Consider the following 17,989-nt stretch of genomic DNA (forward strand, 5'->3'; position numbering starts at 1 on the left):
CCAACCAGGACTTCACACATCCGACTACATCAGGCCCAGCCTCAGCTTGACTCTGTGGACATTTGTCAGGGCCAAGCTCCTGGCTTACACAGAAGAAAGCTTAAATCCCGGGGATGAGGAGCTGCACGCAGGTGGCAGCAAGAGGCAGAGACTACCCAGGAAACATCTGTGCAGAACCTACTGCTCCCTTCTAGCTGCGTGAGATAGCAGAAGACGGGTAGAGGAGAAGACGAAACGCAATGTGAATCCACTCTGTGTTCTTAGTATTAAGGAGAAAAGAGCAGGAAGCTCCTCAGAGAGCTCCGTGGATGGCAAGAGTTTCGCAGCCCCTTACCCTCCAGCAGCCTCTTCCCAGAAACCCACTCCTGTAACCCAAACCACAGGACATGGGGCAAGACTGCTCTGGCTGGCTCAGAAAGTCCACCTGCCCCTGATCAGAAACATAAGTCAAGCACGGCTTGACACAAAGCCTACTAACAGCCTGAAACACAGCCAGGTCCAAACATACTCTTCCAAGAGAAGAAGAAAGAAATCCTGACTGGTAGGACAGAGGAATTCCCACAGCCTGGAATTCCCATAAGCCTATTTTGAAGGTCTGCCCAGATTCCAGTCTTCCCAAACAACCTTATCCAAAACCAGGTTTGAAGCCCTAACCACCCCTCCCTATCTGTGTGTCACTGAGATCTTAACAAACATTAGTATGATCTAAAAATACGGCGAATGTCTCATTTTTAAAAAATTACTAACACATTGCCATTTATCCCGTCTTCCTTGCCACTTTCTGAAGCAGTTCTGGAAACTCTCGTGTGTCTTTAAGTTGTGCTGTCATGGTTGGCTCAACACCCTCAATCAACTCAAAGCATTTGTTACATGGTCGTTTTGAGTTTGGGAAAGAGCCAGAAGTCACGTGGTACCAGGCCCAGTGAACGGGGTAGATGAGGACACACAGGGAATATTTTTTCAAGACTTTGCCTTTCTGTTGGTTGGTACCCAGCAGCAGCATTCACCATTCTTTTCATCACAACTTAGAAAGACACTCATGAAAGAGGACTTCCAGAACTACTTCAGAAAGTGGCAAAAACAAAGCCAGGCATAGTGGCACACACCTATAATCCCAGCAGTCAGAAGGCTGAGGCAGGAGGATCACTTCAAGATCAAGGCCAACCTGGGCTACACAGTGAGGTGAAGGACAGCCTGAACTGCAGAGTGAGACCCTGTCTCGAAAGACAGACAGACAGAAAGAAAGAAAAGGAAAGGAAGGGGAGAGAAAAGAAGGAAAAGAAGGAAGGAAGGAAAGAAGGAACAAGAGGACAACTAAGAGAGAAAGAAAAAAAGGGAAAGAGAGAAAAAGGAAAGAGAAAGAAAGAGGCTCAAGAATAGAATAAACGTATTCCACAAGGGGGAGCATTCTGAGAGGAATTAATGCCTATGTGTTTCCTACTATAATAAATTTTTAAAATTTAAACATTCACCATACGTAAATTTCAATCATATTAAAAAATAATTTAATTAAAGAGTCAGCCCATGGTTTGGCCAAGCGAATAAGGCACCACGCTAAGTCCAGAGCTGACCACCTCCCTTTCAAAGCTGAGGCTGCGCCCATGTCTTCTTCTACCACAGCCCCAGCCCATTCCTGCCTTTCCCAGGAACACGGCTAGAGTCTCCTGAGCCAAGAGCTGGCCCTTCCTCCTCTGCCAGCATCACTCGCCTGGGGCATCCCCAGCTGCGGCAGCTAGGCCGGAAGTAAGGACGCTATTCCAGTGGAGCGCAGCACTTCCAAAGCAGGGAATCAATAGGGAAGAGACCACCAGGGGGCAGCATCTCCCCACACCTCGCTGCACCTTCCAGCACCTCACAAGGCCCGGCTAGGCTGAGGCCTGTCCCAGCTGCAGTGACCGCTCACTCCATCTGGTCACTGTGGCCCCATCCAGCAAGAGGCAGAGAATGGAATTGGAGTCACAGCTGGCCGGAGGACTGGCCCAACCCCACGGGGCCCCAGGAGGACGGAGGCAGGAGAGCTCAGAGACGAGGCTGGGCCGCAGGCTGCACTCCTCCGGAGCTTCAGGACAGGGACGGCTCCGAGAGACGGGTGAGGTGAGGTTCAAGACTCAGGCTGCTCTGGCAAGTTACACTTCCTGGTCCATATGCAGCAAAAACAAACCAAGAACACAACTCACTGGCAAGCAGAACTCCTCAAAGGCAGGCTTGACGAATGTGATGTACTGCGATAAAATCTGCTCCAGGTCCCGCCCTCTTTCGCTGATGTCCCTTAATACTGGAAGAGAAGGAAAACAAAAAAAATGCTGCAAGAGCCAGCAGCACACATCCGCCCTTCCCTCAGTGACCAGGCTCCTGCTTACCCTGGATGAATCACACATTGGACTCTTCAGAGGCTTTACAAGAGCCCAGCAGCAGCAGCTTAGGAAAAAAACATGTTTTGTTTTGCAAGGGGATGCCAGGGTCTTGCTCTATAGTCCATGTCAGATGAGCTCACTATGTGTGTAGCCCAGTTTGGCCTCAAATTTGAGCTCTTCCTGCCTCAGCCTTCTCAGGGCTTAGATTATATATAGGCCTGTGCCTCCACATCACAAATTACATTTCTAAGTTGTACTCCTGTCAAATTCTGCTTCAAAATGGTCTCTCAAGAAAAGGGCTGTCTGAGGCCAACAGCCTTCTTGTTTCAAGCACGTTTAACCTAAACAAAATTCTAGTGTGAACCAAAAAATAAAATAATCAGGACAGACCAAGAGGCCCATTATGAGAGAGCAGGCTGGGTCCCCTCACTTAATGACAGAACCACAAATCAGGAAACGCTGCTGGAGCCATGCGGGAGCTGATGTGACCCAGATTCCCATATCCACCATCTTCTGATCAGTTTTATTCAGGGAATCTCACCAAACACTTTTTTTTGTGGTACTGGGGACTGAACCTGCCACGGTCTAAGTTGCTAAACTGCCCAAGCTGGGTAAGAACTTCTAATCCCTCTGCCTCAGTTCCCCTAAGCCATGAGCTTGGGGGCAGAGTCTCCCCACCAACATAGCTCCTGTCCACTGCTGTCCCTTTAAATCTGACTCCTGAGCTGCTGCATCTGTCACGTCTGCTCCCAAAGGCCACCTCATCCATCTACAACCGTTCACAGTGGCCCAACAACTCCCCTCAACCGTTTCTCAGGTAAGAGACTCGAATCTCAGGTGCGGATAAAATGCACCGGAGTCCCTGCGGATGTACTTCAGGAAAGCCACTTCTCTGGACAGTCATGTGCGCACACACACACACACACACACACACACACACACACACACACACACAAAGGGCTGGGAAGGAGAGGTGTGTCAAGGTTGTGATCCACATACATGGGACATCTGCAAGATCAGAGGGCTAGAAAACCACCAGGAAGCCACATTCCAACACCAGAACCACCTGGCTTTGATACCAGCTCCTGGATTTCCAAAGTGGTTTTCCGCACATAGTGATAAATGTCCGGTGGGTCCCTATGTGTCAGCACCTGCCTCACCCCCTCTGTCACTGCCAATCGGCCTGGAGTCCCCACAGCAGCAACTCCCCAACAGGAAATGGCTTTCCAGGCATTGCCACACAGCCCTCTTCCTCTTGCCCCATGTGAGTAAGCCGGGGGCGGCCGCGTGGCTCACCCCATGTGCTTTGAGAGCACACATAGCTAATGACTTCAAGTAGCCAAAACACACAGCCAGTGCAACCTCCTGTTCTTCACACATCTCCAGATTAGCCACACAAAGAGGAAACCAGACCAAAAGGCTATCAGAGCCGGAGAGAGCAGGTATACACGTTCCCCAGAAGCTTCTACTCCCCTGCCGGCCACCTCCACAAGGTGTGCTTTCCACCCGCTGTGGGAGGCGCTGGCCCGGAGGTGACTCGCTCTCCCAGCAGCTCGTAGCCAGAACCCCCTTCTCACATGGTCCTCCAGAGCTGCAGCGCCCCAGGCTTCTGGCTCCCTGGTCTTGCAGACCTGGAGAGAAGCAACGGGTAGTGCAGAAAGCTCTGTGGCCCAAATGCTGCTGCTTGCTCCTCCAGTTAGCGCGAATGAACATGGGGCCAAATGGACCTGGAAGAGAATCCTGAGCCCAGGAACTGCTATCCCTGAGGCCTTGGATAAGCTGCTTATCCTCTCTACATCTCGACGCCCTTTGCTCTATCACAGAGGCAGTGAAGACGCCTTCCTATAAGCTACTGTTTAGAGGAGCCTGAGCTCCTCAACATGGCAGGTGGCCTACGGTCCTGTTCCATGGGCCTGCCCTCCTCTGAGGTCACTGGTAGGACCCAAGGAGGCCCCCAGAAGACAACTGTCCCCTGAGGGCAGACCACCATGGTGGGGGAGGACCCCAAACTCAGGTACACTGCCAGCAAGACCCAGTGAGAGCGGGCCGCCAGAGGACGAGGGACACAAACACAGGCAAAGCACAGACCAACAGGAAAGAGAAGAGTCATGCCACAGCAACAGGTCAGAAAGTCGCCCGGACACCAGGAACATGCAATCAGAGGGCACTGCCCGCTCTGCTTCCTGAGGGGTCTCCCTGAACAGAAAGTGGCCTTCCCTGAGCCAAGGAAAAGCAGGGACAGGTCTTCAGGCACAGCCAGCAGACAGAGCCAAGTCCAGGGCTTGGCACAAACGGGAACCTCTAAGGACCCAAAACAAGCCCTATCCTCGCTCTGACCCTAGCACCTCTGCAGGGCCAGCACAGGCCCATTGGGAGGATACAGTGAAGGCCAGGAAGCAACATGCCTACGCACGCACAGCAGAAGTGAACGCAGAAGGACTCAGGGTGAGGACGGTCCCTCAATGTGCTACCCCATAGGAAAAGAATATCACTATGGCCCAGTGCAGCCCCAGCACAACATGAGCGAGCCACAGAGCAACGCAGGGGGTGCTGCAGCCCTAAACACCCATCTCCTTCCTGTCTGTCCCTGTATTCCAGGGTTAAGACCACACAGATCGGGAAGATGCTGAAACCAAGCCCTGAAAGACAAGGGGTTCCAGCAGGAAGGAAGTGTGTCTTCTCAGGGCCTGGAATGTGAGGGTCACAGGCCTTGGGGTGTGGCAGGCAGATGGCAAAACCCTGGCACTTGTTGGACTCTCCAGGAACATGCTCGAGCCCTACAGCTGCTCCTGGCTACTCACCCTGCTCACCCCGGCACTCTCACCCCACCAAGCTCATGCCACCCATGCTCTCTATTGTATGTGGAGGGTGAACTTGTGGGTAAGTCCTACCAGCGACCCAACAGCAGGTGATTCATAAAAGCAGGTATGAGCCAAGAAGCAGGGACCTGCCCAGGCCACATGAGGACAGAGTTGGAACAACCCCCAAGAAGCCCCTAGATGGCAGGTGGTTTCCCATCACCTCATAAGGTTTCTCATCACCCCATTTCACATAAGGAGCCCAGGCCAGGTAAGGGAGGGACAATGCTCTGTTTAACCCACACCACAACGACCTGTTGTCCAGGGACTTTGCTCCTACCCCAAACACAGCTCTTATTTCCCAGGCATCTTTGCAGCCTCGCCTGCAAGGCTTTCTTCAAGCTTCACTACATCCCTGAGACTGAGTCCCGCTGGCACTGGCATTAGGCCTGATGGCACCAGCTCCTGAGGACTTGAGTGGACCAGCCCTACTGAGTCACCGCCCAGACCCACTGTGGACTCGGAGAAACAGACACCAGCCTCCTGGGCAGAAGTATTTGTCAACTAATGTGCCACCAGGCATTGTGCCTTCAGTGCCTTTAATTTTTGAAACTCTTCTGCGAGTACAAACAGGAGATCATCCAATAGGAAAATTAGGTACGAAGAGGTTACAACAGCTTGCCCCAGGCTGCACATCTGCTAAGTGGTAAAACTGAGATGCCAGTCCCATTCGCCTGATTCCAAAATTTATTTTCAAAAAGCACCACGCTGCTTCCCTAACCTGACAACTAACAGGCACCAAGCAAGCAGACAGCACAGCACCGGTGCTTTGTGGATAAGGTGACAAGCCACGTGCTGCAGCAGAAGCTTGGTGGGGAGAGGGGGTGTCAGGCTCCGGCTTCAGTCATTTACCAAAAGAGACCAGGCAACTCTACCGAGCCAGTCACGGTGCTAAAAGCAGGTTTGTCTCATGGTCTCCAGCCCACAGTGACCAGCTCAAGAGCCACCAAAGTCACAAAGCTGGCTGGGGGCATGGGGGAGGGGGTCTGTGGAGGCTTACACCCAGGCCACCCGTCGCTATTCTTTCTCCCCTCACATGGTTTTCCTGTGTCCTTCCCCCCTGGTGTGAAAGTGGCTCCATCTGACTTGCAGGGGTAAAACAACCCAGGCGTGTGTCTCTCTCTCTGTTCTTCTGGGCCCTTTAACCACTCCTGCAACGATGTTACCACATCAGATGCCAGCCAACAGGCCCATCTATGCCTTCAGTGCCAGGTACATGCAGGGTGGCACAGGCGCACACGCAGGAAGGCCTGTGGGGGACCCCGCTGCGGAACAGATGCAGACGCAGGGGTGGGCAGCTGCCCAGCACACAGGCATAAGAGCTCCTATCGCCAGATATGCCATGGTTGGCTCCAAAAATCAAGGGATCTTGTTTTGATGCCTGGTGGAAAAATCATGAGGAACTGGGCATGTAAGTAAACTTTTCCCAGTGAAACCAGACCTTCCAGTTCTCATTTCATCTTAGTGACCTCACAAGCCTTTCCTTATCCAAAACAGTTAAGTGACTAATCCCTTCTCAAATGTCATCAAACATTTGGGCAGTAGGATATCCTGGAGCTGAGCTAACACAGCCAGGCTGGGCCACGTAGCCACCCAGCTGCCTAGGGAAGGCCCAGGCTTCGGACTGAGGGAGCCCAGGGCTCTGTCATGGGCCCCCTTCTCCCCTGCCCCCGAGGAGACCACTAACAGGGCCACCAGGAGCTTCCAGAACACACCTCTTCGGGACAGCCGGGTGTCCGCATCTGTATCCACGAAGAGCTTCATCTGGAACAGGTCTCGGACCTCCTGGGAGTAGAAGGCCAGGATCCCTTCGAAGAGCACCACGTCTGCAGGGTAGACAGTGACTGTCTCCTCTTTCCTGAAAAGCACAGAGCAGAGCATGGGCCAGGCCCACAGGGTGAGGGAGGGAGAGGCCAGCAAGAGGCGGCCTGTCCGTGGGGCCAGCGTGGGGCTGAAAGGGCCAGGCTTACAGCCTTCTAGAGCCTGCGCCACCATGCAGTGAGCACGGCTGGGACAAAGGTCTCGCCTCTCTGAGTTCTTGCCATTGAGCAGAAACGGAGGGCAAAGGTCTGGTCCTTGGAATAGAATAACCTGCTGTGCAATGGAGAACAGAGACAGACAAAAATAGAAAGGTACAGTCACAGTTTTCTCTCGCATCCCAACCCCTCCCCCAGACCCAAGGCCAGGGAAAGGACAGGGAGGGGGTCAGGAAAACTTTAGAAAGGAGGCAACAGAAGAGAAAGTACACACATGGAAAAGGCCAGTCCTCAGCTCTGTCTGCCCTGACTCCACAGCCAGCACATGGCTGGGGACAAGACCTAGCTCCTAGGGCTCCACGTCCTTAAGGACAAGGCAGAGAAATACATTTCCTCATCTCTTCTTCACACAGGGCCAGAAAGCCTGTGGCACAGACCAAGGTGAACATGACTTTTCAAAAGCCAGATGACAGCCAGGAGTGGTGGTGCACACCTGTAATCCCAGCACTCGGGAGGCTGAGGCAGGAGGATCATTTCGAGTTGAAAACCAGCCTGGGCTACAAAGTGAGCTCAAGGCCAGCCTGAACTGCATAGCAAGACCCTGTCTCAAAAAAGCAAAAAAAAAAAAAACAAAAACGCAGATGAAATCTTGCTAAAGGGGATCAGGGAAGGGTATCTCACAGACAGGGCCTGCTTGGATCCACCGGGGTTCCACTGTCCCTGTGTCCCTCAGACCCTGCCCTGCAACTTCCCTACAGTCCCCTACTGCCTCTCACTTCAAACTCTGTGCCAAAGCAGTAACCATCGCCACTGCAAGGTGTATGCTCACCCTCACTTGCAAGGGACCTCGTTTGTTTGTGAACAAAACAAATAAAACAGAACTTCCCTCCCACAAACACTGTTAGGCTCCTCATTAGCTCACACCCTTGGGCTCCTGGCTAAGTTCTACAGCCAGTACTGCTGGGGCAGAACACGGGGACATAAGCCATAGCACAGCAAATGGACCTGGCTGGGACGATCAGGAGAATGTCTGAGGGCTAGGGATATAGCTCAGTGGCCTAAGCACCTGCCTCGCAAGTGCAAGGTCCTGAGTTCAATTCCAGGTACAAGAAAAAAAGAGAGAGAGAGAGAGAGAGAGAGAGAGAGAGAGAGAGAGAGAGAGAGAGAGAAAGAAAATGTCTGAAACCATGGGTAGCTTAGATGCATATCAAAATCATCTGAGGGCTTCTGAAAATATTTATACCTGCACCCCACACCACACCCTCACCTTGATTTAAAGAGACTGGGGCAGCATTTAAGCTTCAGGGTTGTTTGCCAGCTCCCTGAGTATTTCTACTAGGCAGACAGAGTTGAGAAAAACATTAGCCCAATGCCCAGTGTGTTCAGGGTTAGGGTGTGGAGAGAAGGAAGGACCCATGCATCAGTGAGATCATGAGCTTTTCTAGGCAGCTGCTGTACACTGGGGGAAGCAGAGGATGCGTTTGTGGGATTCCTAGAGGCTGATCTGAAAAACATCAACCGAGAGGACACGGCCGATGCTAGGTTTATGAACTACGTGACCATCTTATCAGGGTGCCTGACAAACGCTAAAAATGAGTAAGTGCTTTTCCAGGAAGGCTTTGCTGTTGGTATCCGAAGAAGCTGGAATTATTCATTCCCCTCGTCCACATGTAGATCTAGGTGGGGGAAATGTTCAAAAACAACTCAGACTCGAAGGAACATTGAGCAACTAACTGCTAGCCCAGAAAGCAGTTATACTTGGTATATACACACCACTTAGGAGCTTAGAGTCGTTGGGAAGTCCAAGAATGAAATGTAGAGTTCAAGAGTATGAGATCACTGGAGATATAACCTAAGCCAACGAGAAGGAAGGGGAAGACCAGAGAACGGCACTTCAGAGCTGGGTGTATTCTCAGTGGTCACCTAACAGACTTGGTGTGTTACCAAATGCCCCTGGGTGGGCTGGGGTCAGTTAACCCCAAATAGCTGGACACCCTGTAAGTGGCCCTTGAGAGTTGCTATGGTCTAGGGTGGTCACGACATTTCTCAGAAAAGATGAACTGCAGCCACTGAAGAATAAGGTCTTAAAATATAAAGTATGAGACAAATCAAGCAGAAAGGTGAAACACATCTCTATTGAGAACTCTACCAGGGTTTGTGGTTGTTAATATATGAACTTGACGGCAGTCATACTGCAGAAGGTACTCAACTTCCTCCCACCTCCATTCCTTGACCCTGCAGGGGTCAGACCCTAAATCCTGCCAACCACTCTTACCTTCCACCACCAGGGCTCTTCCAAAGGTTTGGTCATATATGGCATTGTTGGTTCTCTCTGCTCCTGCACCAGAAGGCTCTTTCCACTGCTACATCAGAGCCAACTGTGGCCCCCTATTGCCAACATGTTGGTGCTGCTGGACCTGACGTTCACAGCCCTATGTAATCTGAGCCTGCGCATCTCCCCACTTCCTGCCTCTTACCCCACACAGTGACCCCCATCTTACCACACTTGGCCCACTGCAGGTCCCTATGCTTACCCATGCCTGCCCCTGAAATCCCTCCCTATCCATCACCTTGGAAATCCCTTTCCCTAACAACCTATCCTTTCCAACAGACAGCTTAACACTGCCTCCTCTGTACACCCTGCCTGCAGCATCCAGTGCTTCCTCCCTCCTCTGCCCTCCAAGGGTCTTGCCTTAGTTGTCACATTGCACTGCAAGTCGTTCCCTGAATCAGGAAGTGCTGGGCTGGAGCGTCTCATGTCCGCTCAATACCACCACCAACTTCCCTCTAGAGCAGGAAGTACAATTTGCAGGATTCCAAGTTACTTCACCAATGAAGACTTAGAAGTTGATGGTGAAGCCACAGCCACACTGCTCGGGAGAGGCTAACAGTGACACAAAGCCACTTTGCAAACACTACATGAGCATCCACTTGGAGCCAAGGGCCCAGAGGTGATGGTCCCTTACACCTCTCCATGAACCCCAGATTCCTCCCCAGTGGGCAGACTGGAGGAGACCCGGGGAGCATCTTTGTCTTATTCCCTGGCTGCCTCCTTCCTGGTCGCCACTCTTCCTGCCCCCAACATCCAGGTAAACTCCAACTCCTACACTAAACCCCTTAATTCTTGCCCAATCTGGCATGTTGGTCTCTTGATCTGTGGTATCTTGATCTCTGCACCTCCGCTGCAGCAGACCCTGACCTTGTGCACCCTTCAGGAGATACCAGTGAGGGACAAGCAGAGTAGCAAAGCAGTTCTCTCTGCATTGCAAGGTGTCCTCCTTCTCTCCTCTTCCCCAGCCAGACTCTCACCACTCCCTCCTGTTCTGGCTCATAAGCAGGAACCAGGCCGTGTGCACAACACATCAGAGGCTTCCTGAGACATGTGGGTCAGGAGACAGAGATGTTCTGTAACTCCAGAAGCATCTAGTAAAACAGAGACATGAGGCCTGATTTCCTGTGTAAAAAAAATGAGCTCAAGGGGAGGGGAGGGGGGAGAGAGAGAGACAGAGAGAGACAGAGAGAGAGACACAGAGAGACACAGAGAGAGAGAGACAGACAGACAGAGAGAAACCAGGAGGGAAAAATGAAAAGCAGATTTAAGAAACTCTCACAACAGTCCACAGGTAAAAACACCAGTTGAGCCCAGAATAAGAAAGGAAACACAGTTGTATAATGTGCCATTTAGGAGCTGAGTGTGTGCAAAGTCCGGAGGGATTTCATTAAAACTAGGACAGAGTGAATAGAGAGCTCTACTTGGCTACGATCAGGAGTGAGCACTCCAGGAACTGGTTCCCACCACTCAGAGGGAGGGGGATGAGTTACAAGTCCAGCCACTGCTCTATTCCCAATCAGGGTCACTAACACAAAGGCTTTCCTGGACAGGTCTGTGTCTTGAGATGCTTTTTGGAGCTTTTGGTTAATTCTGTGAGCAGAACCTATGATCTGAAACCCTCACAGCTCTCTCCACAGTCCAATCCCAAGTAAGCCAGGAGAGGAAAAAGGACAGTTCCTTGTTCTTTTTCCTACCCTTCCTCTGCCTCGCCCTTGACAACTTGTTCCAGGAACAACAGCCCAGGGAGGTGTGTCAGAACCCGATGTGCTGGGTCTAGGGATGTAGGCTCGGTGGTGCGCGCTTGCCTTGAGTGTACAAAAGCCCTAGGTTCAATCCCCAGTGCTACAAATGTGCTGTCCCTCACCCAAGCCCAATTATGAATCCATCCTTCCAAAGAATGAAACATAATGACCAGAGAGTTCCAGGAAACGCCCACGTGAACTCTGCACCAGGCAACCCCCAGCACATGCTGCTCTGCGGTCCCTACACGGCAGCTACGGCGGCACCACCAGGGGCAACAAGGGTCTAAAGTACAGAAGATGGGTAAAGAGGTTTGAGTGAAGACCAGGGACGCTCTGGGTTGCACCACGCAGCAATCCCCAGCCCACAACAGCTCACTTACCGTGAATGGGAGACAAAGTCGTACACAGGGATTTGGACTGTTTTCCCTTCAGTGATTTCTTTCAAAGTTTTCAAGATGAGTTCATTGTCAAAGGCATCTGAAGAAAATCAAATTGTTATGTTTCTTAAACCCATTTCTTCTATAATCACGCTTCTATTTCCTACACACCCTAGAGAGCCACACTGACCCAATGTTATGGTTTAGGCCTAAAATGCCCCCCCAACAAAGTCTCATATTGAGGACCAAGTGGAAAGGGCAGGTCACTGGGGGCATAACTTGGAGGAGTATACTCTTGTCCTGGCTCCTGCCTTCTCTCTGTATCCTGGCTGACATGCGCAAGCAACTCTTCCACTGGGCTCTCCCACCATGCAGCTTCTTCTGCCTTGGAGCTGGCAACCATGGACTCAACCCACGGAACTGTGAGCCAAAATAAACCTCTTGTCCTTCAAGTTGTGTGTGTTGGGTATTTTGTCCCAACAGGAAAGTGACTAATATACCACCTCAAAACTGATTTCTACCCAAAGCAGAATAATATAATATGAAAGCTTCCTGGATGTACGAATGAGTTCTGGCAAACTGATTTCCTTTCTCTTCCTCTGATACTCCATTTGAAGCCTGGATATCTCTTCGCCCTCTGACTCTAGCTGCTGTCCTGGGATAGGCACATGCCAACCAGGAAGGTACATGCATGAGTAGGGGAGGCCCACAGGCCCCGTGCCAAGAAGGCTGGATTCCAATGTCATAAGGAACCCACAGCAACAGAAGGAGCAGCCTGCTGAGCTAGGCTATTGGCAGGGTTCCTCAGGCAGCCACTCAGAGTCCCCATTCCCCTCTGGGCTGGCAAGAGAGTTGAACACTGGCCATGCGCCCACATGTGGGATTGGAAGGAGAGGGTGACACAGGCTGCTGCATGTCAGGAGGCAGAAGGATCGGCCACACTCATTCGCTCCTGGGGCTGGAGTTCCAGGCTCACACCGTCACCCGCACGGTCAGCCTCACCCCATACACACTCCATCAGTACTTAATAAGCCCAGCACCACATGAGGTGTTTCAAAGCCTCTCACCCCTACCCCAAATAATCCTGCAAGGTAATGAATAGGCCCCTATTTTATAGCTAGGAAACACACTCAGAAGTGAGCCACTTCCCCATGGGTGAGACAGAACTACTGCAACGCCACTCCCCCAGCCAACGCACACACAAATACACACACATACACACACACACAACTCTGCAACTTCCCAACTCACCCGGGTGATCAAAGTTGAATTGGCCCTTCAGGGCCTTGGCCTTCTGCTCCGACGTGAGGACACGGTAGAAGCTATCCTGGCTCAGGATGACCACCTGCTTCTGGTGATAGTCCACCTCGTTCTGCCCCAGGAGCTGCACAATCTTAGCACAAACGGAAGACTGTAGGAGAGAAGCGAAAACGTGTGTGAGAGAAAGGGAGCGCACCGGTGGGAAAAGAGCCCAGCGTCACTAAGGGGACACACGCTCCCTAAGAACAGGCTGGGGAGGGAAGAAATCAAAGGTTTCTGTCTTGCATGATGGATTAAAAGGCTGCAGGAGAAGAATATGCCTGTCCAGAAGTCAAGTCCTTCCCTCCCTCTCCTTAGCACACATCGCTACTCCTGGGCACCTGCAGTCACTAGGACAAAGCAGTGCTAATTTATTCCACCTGCTTGTGCCCTGGAGCAGAATGTGGAACAAACACGCTGAAGCTGTGCTGATCGGCCAAGGGGTCTCGGGACCAAGGGGAGCCCAGGCATCCACAGGACATCCTCAGTCCCTGCACATCTCTATGTGGGCATGGCCAGCAAGTGCAGTTAACAGCAGCAAGGCCAACATGGTGGCTGCCATTCTGCCTCTGCTGGCTACTTTTCCTGGCCCACAGCCAGGGATGACTTCCGCAAGGAGCGCCAGGCGGCCTCTGCACAAATGTGTGCCACTACACATGGAGTGACATAGGACACAGACACTGCCAATACCTAAAGCAGCTTAGGGGTCTCCTGAATAAACTCAAACCTAACATGCTCTGTTGTGTGGCTGGTGATATCTATAGCTACCCCTCTTTGACCCCAATAGCACGTTGTGACTGTGAAAGGAAAAGAAAAGAAGTAAACCCTTTGGCGCCTCATTATCAATTAACTCTTTTCATTTGGTACAAAGATTAATTTAAAAATATCTGACAATCACTCTAGAAGCTGTAAGTGAAGGCTTTCTGTGGAACTTGACCTAATTATAAAAGATAAAAAATTAGCATAGTTAGAGCATTCTTGGCTCAAGTTTTGAAGTCTTACAGTTGAACCTAAACTGAGCAACAGTTTTAGCAAATCATAAGAAGTTGACTTGTCTGTCTGAGGTAAGAAAAACTGGCTGGTCTTGTTGCACTAGTCCCTGCAAATTAAAGTGTTCTGCATAACACCCTCCACTGTACATGCTGGGACACAAACCAAAGAAAAGTTTTTCCTGAATCAGTAATATTTCAACACACTTAACTGTTCGAAATGATTTCTTTTACTTTACTGTGATGATACTTTTGTATATTAACATGGATGAGAATTTTGAACTACTTTGTACTATTTTGGGACTGCAGATGCCCCCCCCGACAAAAAGTAAAAATAGGAAAGGTACAAAGTGTGCAGGACTGTGATTCAAAAATAAAAACGCTTCAATAAACCAAACCAAAGTTTATACAATTATAAACTATACATTTTTTAAACATCTAATTCCCTTCCTGAACTGACATCTGCCTCTTGGATCCTAAGGTTATGGAAGGATAAAATACCTCTTTTACTAGTAGATACAATTCTTTCTAGAAGTCCAAACAGAAATGAGATTCATGGAACCAGGAATGCGGCGTGTATCATTTAAAACATGGCGTCTAATTTACAACCAAAACCCACGTTCTGTTTGTAACATGAACAGTCACACCACCACTTCAACCACCACAGTTTGGGGCAGGGGTGGGGGTGGGGGAGCCCAAACAATCAATTCCTTTAACCCAAACACAACCTAGGAAAGAATCTGTACAGGGGCCATTAAAATAGGATTAATAATAAGCCCAGAGTAAGTATAATTCTAGAAAGCTATTTCCCACACACACAAACATCTATCCCCAACACTAGGGATTATTAACCCAGGATCTTCACTAAGCTACATCCCCAATCCCTCATTTTTCATTTCAACACAGGATCTCACTAAATCACTCAGGCGGAGCTTGAACTTGCAATCCTCCTGCCTCAGACTCCCAGAAATGCATCACAAGTCTTTTTTTTGTTTTTTGTTTTTTTGATACAGGAATCAAACTCAGGACCTTGCCCTTGCCAGGCAGGCACTTGGGCCACTGAGCTGTATCCCCAGCCCTGCATTACAAGTCTTGGCTTGTCATAACACTTGACCAAGGAAAACACAGATTATTAGTCTGTGGTGCGTGTACAAAGACCTGGTCTGAACTACATAGTGAGACCTTGTCTCAAAAAGCAAAACAAAAAACCCACGAGAGAGAGTGCAACTGTTTTGAGGGATTAAGAGTCTTAAGATAAATATAGTAACAAAAAGATGGTCTACTTCAGCAGGTACTCAGGGTAGTGAAATGCATGAAGACAGAGCTGGATGGCCCTGCCAGAGGGTGGGGGATTGGTTCTCCAACAATGCAAACTCACTTGCCCAGTGTGGTGGTGCACGCCTGTAATCCCAGCACTTGGGAGGTTGAGCCTGTAATCGCAGCACTCGGGAGGCTGAGGCAGGAGGATCATTGCAAGTTCGAGACCAGCGTGGGCTACAGAGTGAGCTCAAGACTAGCCTGAACTGCATGGTAAGACCCTATCTCAAAAGGACGGGAAAAAAAAAAAAGGTCGTGTAACACTCTGAGAAGTACTTAGAAATGATTAAGGTGGTAAATTCTGCGTTATATGTATTTTAACACAAATAAAAATATGCTTACATCACAAGCTCACTATTTCTTCCTGCGTACTAGACACTGAGCTCAGCGCTTTAGAAGTAGCTCAGTTATTACAACTTTAAATGGTGAAATTAATAGTGTGCCAACTCGGCCGACTGCAACACCGAGGACACTGAGGCCAGAGAGGTTAAACGACCTGCTTGAGGCGCAGAGCATGGAGCCAGGAAGCCAACGCTAGCAGTACAAGGCCCAGCCCATCCCCTGGGCCCGCCCTCTCGGCTAGTGCCTGCCCTGTGCCAGCTCACCACACTGCCCAGGGAAGCTGGAGTTAGCCTAGTTTTACATAATATCAGCATGCTTTATGCACTGACTCCAGAAAAACTCTTTTTTGTGACCGTCTTGCTACGTAGTTCAGGGTGGCCTTGAACTCACTATGCAGCCCCAGTTGGCCTCCAACTCTCAGATCCTCCAGCTTCAGGCATGCACTACCATGCCCAGCTTGTATCCAGAAGAATTTTGTCCTTAATATAGCCCCTTACTGAAGGGGACTGAGGGGCTGCTAAGACTCGAGGCTGCTATCTGAAAATAGAAGTTAAGATGAGGACAACACAAGGAATCTTTAGGAAACAAAGGGGGTAAAAAAATAAATAAATAAAAGGATCACTAATGGAGATGTACAGTTTCACTGCTATGCCATTTTGAAGAACTCTCATTCCACCGCAACAAGGTGTTTTTTTTTTTTTTTCCTAATGAGGAAATTGAAGCCTAGGGAGGGAATCACCCAACCACATTAAACATCTTACTCAGTAGCCACAAAGCCAAGGCTCAAACTACAGGTGTTCTGATCCTAAACACACAATTCTTTTCTCTATTCCCAAACTGAGGCAGCTCTGTAATCTGCACCAATGTTCTCCACAAATTTACTCCATTCCTAAACTAGGGAACAATGATCAGGCCAGGGAGCCAGGGAAGGAACTGGTTAGAAACACAACAGTTTTGTCCCAAAGCAACCTTAAATTTAACATTTATGTGAAATTTCATAGAACTGTATACAACTAAAGGCAGGCAAGTGATGTATGTACTGAAAAATAGCTAAGCTGGTATTGAAACACACCTGTAATCCCAGTGCTTGTGGAGGCTGAAGTAGTGGGATCACAAGTTCAAGCCCAGCCTAGGCAACTTAGGAAGACCCTGTCTCAAAATAAAAAATAAAAAGGACTGGGGATGTAGCTCAGTGGCAGAGTTATCCCTGTATCTGATCCCAGTACTGCAACCAAAAAAATAAAAAGAAGATAAACATACACATACACAAAACTATTCTAGAAATTCTGATTATGTCCAAGAGAATCCAGCTGTTCAGAGCCAGTAAGTATGGGGCCGGCATGCAGCAGACACACTGAACAATGCACTCTTTCTACAAGAGAATCCCCGTGCGGGAAGCCCCATGAGTATCCACAGCTGATCACCAGGCCCTGCCAGTTCCTCGAGGGACAGAGAACGAGCATGCACAGGTCCCTGAGCTATTGTAGAAGGCTCCTTCCTTAAAACCACTGTCCCACTGCAGATGGTTGTGCCAGCAGGACACCATCTCACTATGCTGTTTCTACAAGGCATGTTTGCTAGGATCTAAGCCTGAAGGGTCTCCGGTGTGCTCCAATACTGCAGAGTGAGTGAAATTACATAAGCAGGGTGCAAGCACCACCATGGACCCTCCACCCCTAATTCCTAACTGCTCAGAACCTGAACAAGGCCCAAGCCGACAGTTCAGCAGCTCCACCTTCAGGAGGGCTCCTGGCTGAGTATGTCCCTAAGGGATGGGTGGCATTTCCCACAGGTCACCTCACACAGAAACCCAGGCAAAGCCTACCCTGCCCAGCATCTGGCATCCCTTCTGTCCGTTCTGAGGGAGCTGCGCAGACTCAGGGAGGAGATTCAAGCCATGAGACTTCAGCCTAACAGAGCCATCAAGCCTCTGGGGAGGTACACAAGTCTACTTCCTCCTGCCCTTCTCAATGGGCCATGGACTTCCACTACCACTGCTCCAAACTCCACCAACCCCATCAGCTAGCTGTGCAAGGAGGCCTTGGCTTCCTCGGACAGGAAGAGCCCATCTAGCGCCTTTGCTCTTCAGCTGAGGGCAAGTCACCTCAATGATTCGTGAGGGTGGCTTGGCCTGTCACCCTCATCAAGTCAGAAGCACACCATCAACTTAATATGGTGTACATCCCCAAGGGAAAACACCATGGCCCCTAGACATGACGTCACCCCTTTGGGGGCAGAGGCTGCTCCCCACACAGCTTGTAAGCTCTAATTTACAAGCATGAGAAAGCCAAGGCACCAGTAATTTGCCCTGGGTGAAACTGAGAACAAAGTTCAAAACCTGCTGACTCTATCCCACATCAAACCAGCCACCGGGCAGCAAGGAGGAAGTGGCACTTGAACACT

The 17,989-nt window shown here is 50.2% G+C and overlaps 1 protein-coding gene across 2 annotated transcripts in view; it reads right to left on the reverse strand.

Annotated features, from left to right (window-relative positions):
- Uck2 (uridine-cytidine kinase 2) overlaps positions 1 to 17,989 on the reverse strand; it is a 109,869-nt gene that overhangs the window by 6,441 nt on the left and 85,439 nt on the right. For both annotated transcript variants that reach the window (XM_005398245.2, XM_013521374.1), the window contains 4 exons: positions 12,891 to 13,050; positions 11,643 to 11,739; positions 6,928 to 7,070; positions 2,178 to 2,275 (listed from right to left, as the gene is read on the reverse strand). In XM_005398245.2, coding sequence (XP_005398302.1) covers positions 2,178 to 2,275; positions 6,928 to 7,070; positions 11,643 to 11,739; positions 12,891 to 13,050 — 498 coding nt within the window. The remainder of the gene's footprint in view (positions 1 to 2,177; positions 2,276 to 6,927; positions 7,071 to 11,642; positions 11,740 to 12,890; positions 13,051 to 17,989) is intronic.

This window comes from Chinchilla lanigera, unplaced genomic scaffold (genome assembly GCF_000276665.1).
Source record: "Chinchilla lanigera isolate Chin_1 unplaced genomic scaffold, ChiLan1.0 scaffold00061, whole genome shotgun sequence".
In the NCBI taxonomy this organism is placed as follows: Eukaryota; Metazoa; Chordata; class Mammalia; order Rodentia; family Chinchillidae; genus Chinchilla; species Chinchilla lanigera.